The 10,142-nt window shown below is 38.0% G+C and overlaps 1 protein-coding gene across 29 annotated transcripts in view; it reads left to right on the top strand.

Annotated features, from left to right (window-relative positions):
* OSBPL6 (oxysterol binding protein like 6) overlaps positions 1–9,460 on the top strand; it is a 184,098-nt gene extending 174,638 nt beyond the window's left edge. For all 29 annotated transcript variants that reach the window (XM_081052485.1, XM_081052487.1, XM_081052464.1 and 26 more), the window contains 6 exons: positions 1,731–1,809; positions 3,342–3,486; positions 5,455–5,599; positions 6,707–6,833; positions 8,163–8,285; positions 9,289–9,460. In XM_081052485.1, the coding sequence (XP_080908611.1) occupies positions 1,731–1,809; positions 3,342–3,486; positions 5,455–5,599; positions 6,707–6,833; positions 8,163–8,285; positions 9,289–9,397 (728 nt within the window). In that variant the 3' untranslated portion in view covers positions 9,398–9,460. The remainder of the gene's footprint in view (positions 1–1,730; positions 1,810–3,341; positions 3,487–5,454; positions 5,600–6,706; positions 6,834–8,162; positions 8,286–9,288) is intronic.
* Positions 9,461–10,142: the final 682 nt, after the last annotated feature.

Here is a 10,142-nt window from a genome sequence, read left to right on the forward strand (position 1 = left end):
ATATAACCAAGTTATCGAGGACATGAGAGTGTTTATCTAGGAAGCAAAGCCCTTGGGACAGCAGAGCTCCGTGCTGACTGTGCCAGTTCAAGGCTGTCACTTTAACTTATTGTGCCTCATTGTCTGTAGCTATAATAGACAGAGATTATATCCGCTGCCTTCTTGTTTCCTGAGGGTGTGCAAAGACGTCTTAATCCTGAAGGGAGGCTCTATGGCACATCATCTGTGGTCATAGTCTATTTAGATATCTACACATTGCAATGATTTCTCCTCTTTAACTCATTGAAGCTCAGGGCTTTGAAGTCTCTATTTCATCAATGCCCGTTTTTCAGTTAGAATGTTACAGACTTACCAAAAATAAAATGTTTCAACATCCCAATGTATTTACATATATAGATATGGATGTAAATTTGACCCTTAAGTATAAATAGTTCCTTCGAGTTTGGAAGGGTGCTTTATTTGCTCACAGAATGATTCTTCTTATATGCACTTCTTCAACCGGGAAAGACACAGAATGATAGAGCTCTGTAATTGTACTTCATTGCAAAATAAGAAAATAAATCATTTCTACATCAAAACAAAGAGTCAGAAATTTTATGGAAACAGCACTAAGCTCCCTTCGCTCATCAGAGCAGGACCAAGTGGTTATTACAAAGGCACAGGTAAACCTGAGTTTCCACAAGTAGAACATAAAACTGTCATGTGAGATAAAGTGGTGGGCCCCGAGCCACACCTCACCCAGAGTAGGAACATGTTCATTAAGTTAATACCACTTTCTCATAAACCCTACCTATCTGTATTTAGAGATTTTATTTTTTCACTGTTCTCCAAAATCATATAACTTTTCAAATAAATGTGTATGTAAACCAATGGTATTGTCCTACTGCAATTATTTTTGCTATACACCTCATTTTATATATACAGAAGATGCCAAAAAAAGTTATACACATTTTAAGAAAGGAAAACACTATATTAAAATTGTAATAACATATACCGATAACAAAAGATGAATACAAGTCATATGTGCGCATTTTTTGGCACCCCCAATATATATATACATCTATAAATAATTTCCACTATTTAGTTAAAATTTATAACAACATTTATCTACAATTAAAGCATAGTAGAGTATATGTGTATGTGAATACGCACACATGCACACACATACCGTGTTTCCCCGAAAATAAGACCTAGCCAGACAATCAGCTCTAATGCGTCTTTTGGAGCAAACATTAATTTAAGACCCAGTATTATATTATATTTTATTATATTATATTATATTAAACTATACTATACTATACTATACTATACTATATAAGATATAAGACCCGGTCTTATATTATATAAGACCGGGTCTTATATTATAGTAAATTAAGACGGGGTCTTATATTAATTTTTGCTCCAAAAGACGCATTAGAGCTTATTGTCTAGCTAGGTCTTATTTTTGGGGAAACACGGTATTATTCCAGGCTTTTCCCTGTTTTGTTAGTTAACTGCAAATATGGAGTATGTATTATGGAGAAACATAGATAGATTTGGGGGAGGTTCAGAATTAATCTTTTCACCTTGGGCCATCCTCAGGCCTTGTCATGTTAAATCAACAATATAGAATCACTTGTGATTACAAAAATTCTTTGTAAAATGTACAATATAATGCAAAAGTTAGTTTTTATAGAATAAATCACTAGCTATGGAGTATTTATTTCTTGTCCTCTGCCTATGTCATTTAGACATCAGATGGAAAAATAAGTTCTGGGGGAAGTCAATGGAAATCCTGCCTGTTGGAACACTGAACGTCATGCTTCCAAAGTAGGTTGCTCTCATCATCTATTATCTGCTTTTCTAAATCAGAAGTGGGTGTTTGAAACTCTAGAAGTTACCAAGGGTCTATTTGTCTATATGGCCAAAGCATCTGTTAACTTCACCAAAGTTTTGAGAATGTTCTCCCACAAAAGCAAATGAGAACTTGAGCATATGTATCAAAGCTTCCTATTTATTTCTTCACATCCTTCATTCATCAATCAACACCAAGTGGCTACCTGTCTCAGTCACTGTATTAGTTTGCATTTTATATGAAAGATTCTCTTTTTCAGCCATTTCTTTTCTATATAAGTTATAATTCCACTTTGGAGTTCATCTTAAATCCTGGGGCTATTTTTAATTTCTAAGTTATTTTATTAAGTAAGAGTGATGGAATACCCTTTTATGGTTGTTTTCTAAAGGATATAGCTGATAAATCTTTTAAAATTAATTAAAGTTTTCATTGAGGCCGAAGGCTTGGTAGGTTTTGTTTCTGTCTTCATTTGATTGGTTTCGTTTGGTTTTTGTCTATTTCAATGACAGAATTTGCTGATGGATTGGATATTTACTACAAAGTAAACTTTCCATATTTGCAAACTCATGAGGAATAAAGAGTTTTCCCAGATGTATATTATACCTGCATCATGCCAATGCGTAATTTTTTTAGAAACTTAGAAGTGTTTTATTTTGAAGTAACATTTTATTTGAAAATATACGTAACATGCCAATGTGATTGGAAGCTATGCTATTTCACTCATTGGCAGAAATTCTATAACTTTACTCCCTAGAATTTATTTGCATTAGATATGTGCCCTCTTGGTTATGCTTGTCAGTCTTTTCCCAAAGAATTATGCATATTTTTGATCTTAAGGCAAAGTTTGAAACAATATCCTGAGAGTAATCTTTCTTAAATGCATAGCCTATCTGCCTCTCTCTTCTCTCGAAACCATCCAGGATGGCCCATTGCATGCAGGGTAAATCTAGACTCATCGGTGTGTCTTAAAGGCCTTCCCTGCTCTGCCCATCACCCCTTTCCACCTTGCCTCCTGCCACACCCACTCACCTGTAGCACACCACTCACAGGTCCCCCGATGTATTGTGCTCCTCTGGCCTCTGGTACTTTTCCCCAGCCTCCTCTAGCAAGTCTTCCTTGATACTCACCCCACATTCCAGCAGATGTAAAGACTAAGGACTCCTCCGTCTGTGTTCTCATGATGCTTCCTTATTATCTTATTATAAGTATTTGTTGACTTTGTCCATCTACCCTACTGTACTGTTGGCTCCAGGAGAGCAAGAAACAGGTCCTATTTAACTTGGTAACTTTGGCACCTAGCCCATAAAAAAGCTCTGACTTGTTCCTTGAATGAATGAATCATGTCATAAATGTCCTTGACCATATAGAAACTTTCAACAAAGAAAGTTTGGGAGAAATGAGAGAAAAGGAAGCTTTGGCCAAAGAATATTCTCATTAGTAGAAATAATAATGTATATATATGTATGTGATCTTCATTGTTTTTAATCAATGTTGTGTTCTACACTAGGTATGGAGATTGCTATGTGTGGAATAAAGTCACCACATGCATACACAACATTCTCAGTGGGAGGAGATGGATAGAGCATTATGGAGAAGTAACCATTAGAAATACCAAAAGCAGTGTTTGCATTTGCAAACTCACATTTGTCAAGGTAAATAGTATCTTACAACAGTAAAGAAAAAATAGCATAATGTGCTTCCTAAGGAAGAAATAAAACAATTACCTTAAAAAGCGTCAAGTGAATCTATCCTGTATCATTGATCCCTAAGGACATTTGAAATAAGAAAGCACAACCAACTGGTGGTGTTATTCAAGGTATACAGACTTCTGAACATGTGGAGGTCAAAAAAAGGCACCATCTCACAACAGAAAAAAAAAAAAAAACCTTTTAAAGAATTTTCTTTTTAAGCAACCAGTCATTAAGTAAAATTCCCAGAAAACACTTCTGGCCTACAGCCTGTCTTCTGGTTTCTATTCTATTCCTATTTCTTCCCTGCTTGATTATAACATGTTCAAGTAATCTATTTTAGGGAACTAATTAAAATGCAGTTGTCTTTTTCTAAGAATGATTATAGATGATAGCGCCAGTCACTATAAGCTTATCCAAATCTGCCATCATTATAATCCAATTAAGTTCAATAAAAAGCATTACCTTTATTAACAAGAAAAGGTGTCTGGGATAGAAGTGCCTCCAGAGCACCATTTTGCCCAGTCTCTCTGCTCTGAAGTAGAACACACAGGATGACTGCCATGTTTATTTAGGAGTGCTACAGAATCCACCATGGTACAGAAACTCCACCCACCCTCTTTACCTCGTCTACTCCTGATCTCATTCTAATGTGGCAGAAACTGGTAGTATATTGGAGACTCTTAAAACTCAAAATGTTCTCTTAGTTAGATCCTTTAATGCCATATTGGAAGATTATGTTTGTTTTAATTGAACAGCTTTGTTTTCGCTGGAGTTGGTTTTCTTTTTTACCTTTTTTCTTATAAACTCAGTAGGTGACTCAGAACTGAAGAACTAGGATCCTTATTTACTCTGACTGGGTGGTGACGATAAATGTGTACATTTAATTTTGTAGGCTGTGAGAACCTTTGAGTTAGGCCTGCCCCTAATATATGCAGAGCTCAGGGCAAGGGTACAAGTGGAAGTCCCTATACCGTATGTGTAAATATTGGAAATATGTAAAGTAAGCCTACAAACTGTCGAATAAAATGTATTCTATGTTTTCACCTTGACAGATATGCCTTTCATAACAAAGCCTGCAAGGCTAGGTCAGATACTGCTGGACTTGAGCTGGAAACCTGGCCGTAGAGGAGAGCCAGTCCTGACCCACAGCCTTCCCCACTTTCTTCCCACCTCCAGCTCTGTACTGCTCTGCAAGCAGCCTCACACACATATGTAGGCAATCCAGCCCACACATCCAAGCTCTGTCCCCACCGCCTCAAACTGCCGCCCTTGGCCACTCCTCAGGCCTAAACGTTCACACATTGGTGGGTGGTCTGCCCTTGGGTGGATGAATCCAAAGAAGAGGCCTGTGCATGCTATGCAGCAAGCTTAGAGCCATGTGGACCAGGAATTCTAGGGTCCCACATACTTGAGGCCTGATCTAGAACAGGGGCTATGGGATCCAGGTGGGTGAATTCCCACAGACTTCTTACCCCTTGGGGAGGAGCATGGCTGGAAGAGGACCAGAACAGGGAGTAGGGTCCTCATGATACAATTTAGTCATTTACAGATCCTATGAAAAATTTTTTACAAGCTATTTCTATAGCACTGCCAATTGAAAATCATTGAAATCCATGAGCAAGAGAGAAGTTCAAGACAGGAGGGCCTAAGGAAGAAATTACTAACCTATAAATATTCAATTGCGATAGAAACAGCCTTTTCTGCATCATACTACCATGCTAAGGCATGGAGTAGAACTCATCCCCTGCTTAAAAGTGAAGCCAGCTAACACCTAAAAAGCCACCCTTCCATAGGAAACATTTTGAGATCCATTTCTGGAAATGGTGTGAAGGAAGAATCTCGAGGTTAAGAAAATTTTCCATATGGAAATTATAGAGATTGGTGTTATTAAAGAGATTGGCTGTTTTAATTGGGGTTTGCTTTTTCTAGGTGAATTATTGGAATTCTAATGTGAATGAAGTCCAAGGGGTTGTGATGGATCAGGAGGGGAAGGTGGTGCACCGGCTGTTTGGGAAGTGGCATGAGGGGCTCTACTGCGGAGTGGCCCCTTCGGCAAAGTGCGTCTGGAGACCAGGTGAGACCATAAGTGACAGAAGGAAGGGAATGTCACATCATCCCCTGCAGTTCATCTTATGTTTTCTTCAATAATGAGATGAAAAATCTACATGCTAAGGCAACTGTAGTTATACTTAACATATAAATTATGTAATTCCCAATATTTGATGATAAGGATTTATAAAATTTGACAAGTGGTCAGAGATTGGGCTTCATGTAAAATCACCAAATGTAATGCTTGCATTTTGAAAGCTAGGTAGGTAAATTTTTAAAGAGTTTAGATAATTGAAAAACTCAAATCCTTATTCCTGGTACTTATTCTGTTTTAATAAAATAAAGGAAAGCCTGCAAACATCTGTAATCCACAAATTCAATGAGCAGCAAAAAGCTGCAACATGTTTACATTTAATAAAACTCATCAAGAGAGTTTTGGTAATACACTAGCATATAATTGAATATCAAGTATAAATGGAATGACATGACATTTATTTTCATTGTACTTTTGTCAATTAAGCCATAACTTTAATGTTAGTTATTGGTTTCTTAAGAGACCTCAGTGCATATTTAAATTTCCTGCTAATAGAATGGTTAGTTCATTCATTCAGCAGTTGTTTATTGGTTACTGACTATACAGTTGCTCTAGCAGCTAGGAATACATCAATGAGCAAAGCATACATAGACTCTGCCTTTGACTTTAGTTTAAAAGTGCCAATAAGTATTAATTTAGATCTGCATCTTTTTCTTTTTTAAGAAGAATTAAATTGTGTTTCTGGTGAAATTTTAATATTAATAGCTAATCACCCTAGCATTTAGTTACCCAACTGAGTATTTGGGAGAAAAATGATGGCATAGTTTAGCCAGTGAAGACTGCTATATGTGCAAAGTTTTACTTTAAAGGCTGGATTTTATTAAATATATGAATCTATCAGTTTTGATAATCAATATAAAGTTTCCCATCGAACAAAATGTAACCAATTTAGTTCACTTGAAAAAAATTATCATCTTATGTTTATGACGACAAATTTGCTAATAGTCTGGATATTAGTTAAACTCCTGAGTTAAGTCACCTCCTACAAGTTCCTTAAACCTTTTTGCCTCTCACAATGGTTCATTGGCCTCATTCCAGGTTCCATGCCAACGAATTATGAGCTCTACTATGGCTTCACGAGATTTGCTATTGAGCTCAATGAGTTAGATCCTGTACTAAAAGATCTTCTCCCACCAACAGACGCCCGATTCCGGCCAGATCAGAGGTGAGCATGACAGTGGTATTTAAAATGGTCTCTACATCATCGCATGTCACTACACACATCGTCAAGACTTTTTTTCACCACTGTGGGATGATCATAACAGAAGATTAGTTCAATAAACACTTCTCCACAGAAATTAACTCAGATGTTTTATAGCAAAAAGTTTCTCCCCTCACCCCTAAATTTGCCAAAGGTCTGCAAATTCATGAATTCTCTCTCCATTAAAGATGGAATCATTCGTCACCCAGTGTTTATACTTTTTTACTTCTATTATTCTGTATCATGGAGTATGTTTTAAACTGAAGAATAAGAGAATAAATTACAGGGGCACCTAGACATGCTTTGAGTCAAAGTCTGGAGTTTCCCCCACATGGTTTGGATCCCAGAGGGTGTAAGATGCACTCATGCAGTGCCTTTAGTTCCTTGTGATTCTTATTTTTATTCCTTTGTAATTCTGTACTCGTGTTACCCATTCCTACAGAATTAATTTCGCTTTTTCCAAAAACTTTATATGCAATACAAATTCCATCCAAGATCAGTTTCTGTTTCCAGTGTATTTGTAGCTTTCTCTGTCTTCTGCCAAAATGTTCCCTTTATAGAATGTTCTCCTGCTCAATTCTGATATCCCTCCCCCAGACATGCATTCTCACTGTTTAACATTCAAACTTATCAACAAACTTCCTGCACAGTGTGTATCACATTGTTGCTCTCATTTTGAAATTTTAATATTTGTAAATCACCATTGGGTCTGCTTTTTCTTTCTCAATTCTATTTCAATATTCTCTTTCTGAATATCATTTACTATTCATTTCTTTTCTATGGCCTTTTATAATTTTCCCCAACTGGTTACCTTTTCTTTTTCATCTGTTTACTCTCTCCAATAGAACAAGAGAACTCTTTCCCTCTCAGTTCTAAAAGTATTAATAGATGGAGAACAGCCAGTTACCGTCCTCCATTCTGTGGCCTTTAGCAAGGGCTTTTTGATAATATGGAAAAAGACCCAACTGGGGACTTCATGCTCTTCAGTCATCCTGAAACTCGCAAGTTGTAGAATCCCAGACAGCACAGAAAGGTCTTCAAGGCCAAACCACTCACTCACTTTCACTCCTACCAATGTACTGCTGTATGCAGTCATTCAGTTCACATGCGCAGAAAGTATGTTAATTTGTGACAGGCAGAGACAGTGTGGCTTGGAGCAGCGGGGAGAGGACATCAGTTAGAGTGTTACTGTTCACTGTTGTGTTCACAGCAACCAGAACGTAATTTTATGCAAATGAGTTTTTTTTTATCAGTAAGGAGGATGTACTAAAAGATTAATGGCTTTCTACTTAGATTCTTGGAAGAAGGAAATGTAGAAGCTGCAGCCACAGAGAAACAGAGAGTAGAAGAACTCCAGAGATCTCGAAGACGATACATGGAAGAAAACAACCTTGAACACATACCAAAATTTTTTAAGTAAGTCAGTTCGTTCCCTGGTTGTCACAGGCAATGAGAAACTCCACGTGAAAAGGAAATGGGGGAAAATTTAGTGTCCAGGGGATGTAAAGGTGAAAATAGTAAACTGATTTTGGTAACTGGTCTTGGCCATGAAAATGTTGAATCAGATGTTGTGCTCGTGAAAAATTTGTAACCATGAAAATGAATTTTCCTTGACAGCTCTTTTCTCTTCGTGGGCAGCAGAAAGGAGTGAGGGTCTTGCCCAGAACACTCTTTGTCCTTCAGTTTCGCCCTTTGGAATGGTGGGAACTTGTTCCCACGCCCTCACTCAGAGACAAGATGGGACCCCACTTCCTACAACGTCTTCCTGGCTTCATTAGTATTTAATTTTATTCCGGGCACACAGAGCTGGTGTCCATTTGGATTTGGTCTTTCTGTGGTGTGATCATGGGTGATTATTACAGGATTATTTGCAAGATTATGTGTACATCACACACTTAAACTTCAGTTTTCAGATGCATCTGTTGCCTTCCAGAGCCAGGACAGCTCAGCTAAAAATAACCTGGTATCTTGCCCTGGGGAGGAATGCAGTCTTGCCCTTCAGATGTCGAAAGTGCACTCTGTGGACGTGGGTCCTGCAGAGGCTCCTGGAGCTCCTGAACTTACATATTTTCCCCACGAGTAAAGCAGGGTCTCTTCTTGCGGGTCTGAGGCCTGACGCTTTTAGTTACAGTGTTTGTACACGCTTTGTTTGGGGCCCTTCACTTTCTAGCCCCGCCTGAAGATGATTTATTCCTGCCCTCAGCCCCTCTCCCCGTGACCCTACCCACTGCCATTTCAAATGTTGAACAACAAAAACGAGTTCATTTCTGGTCACAACTAGTTGCCGATAAGCAGATAGGACACTAACTGGCTTACAAAGTACTGCTTATTTGTACTTGTCTTATCTACAAGAGAGAGTTCAATGATCAGGTCACCTTGATGTGATTTGTACCTAATGTTGATTTTTATATTTTCACAGAAAAGTGATTGATGCCAATCAAAGAGAAGTCTGGGTTTCTAACGACACCTACTGGGAGCTGCGCAAGGACCCTGGGTTTAGCAAAGTAGACAGCCCTGTTCTCTGGTAACCTGGGAATGTAGAGCTAGCCAGCATATCACGCTCTGGATGAATAAATAACTATGCACAATTATGTTTCTTAGAGCTCTGCGTGGTTTCTGGGTCGACTGAACACCGACCATTTGCTTTTCTATTCATCTTTATAATGGACTTTCAGAAGTGCATTAGACAAGGCCCCTAACCACTTTTGGATCCTTTCTGTTTTGCTGCAACCATATTCCTTAAAAAAAAAAAAAAAAAAAAAATCCACACCCTCCTCAAAAAGCAGAATTAAAGGAGCAGAATATAAAATCCAAAGTCTGATGAGTTTGTAAAGAAAAACAAAGTGTAACTGGTGCTTAAAGCTGATCCAGAGAGTTTAAAGCAACGTGACATAAATCACGTGTTTGGTCCTTTTTCTGGAAGCACCGTCCCTTCCTCGTAGGAGCTTCTGGGCCACAGCAGTTGGTCTGCTCAGACTTCAAGTGTGTCTGTTTGATGTGGTGTACTCGTGCTGGCCTTGTCAGTAAAGACTTGCTTCTCAGAACCTGTTCCATCTGTACGCCATTGTTCATGCCTTAAGAAATGCAAAGATGTAAAATAAATCATTTTTTTAACGTGTGCTCATAGGTTTATGTGGAGGACAGATTTTTGAATCATGGCATGGTTCACTTTCTGAGATCAGAACAATTATAAGTCTAACAAATGGATTCAAAAAGTAAATCACACTTGCTTTACTTTGATATACTGGTTACTGTATTGTATATCTGAAGGGC

The sequence above is a fragment of the Rhinolophus hipposideros genome, assembly GCF_964194185.1.
Source record: "Rhinolophus hipposideros genome assembly, chromosome: 6".
Lineage (NCBI taxonomy): Eukaryota > Metazoa > Chordata > Mammalia > Chiroptera > Rhinolophidae > Rhinolophus > Rhinolophus hipposideros.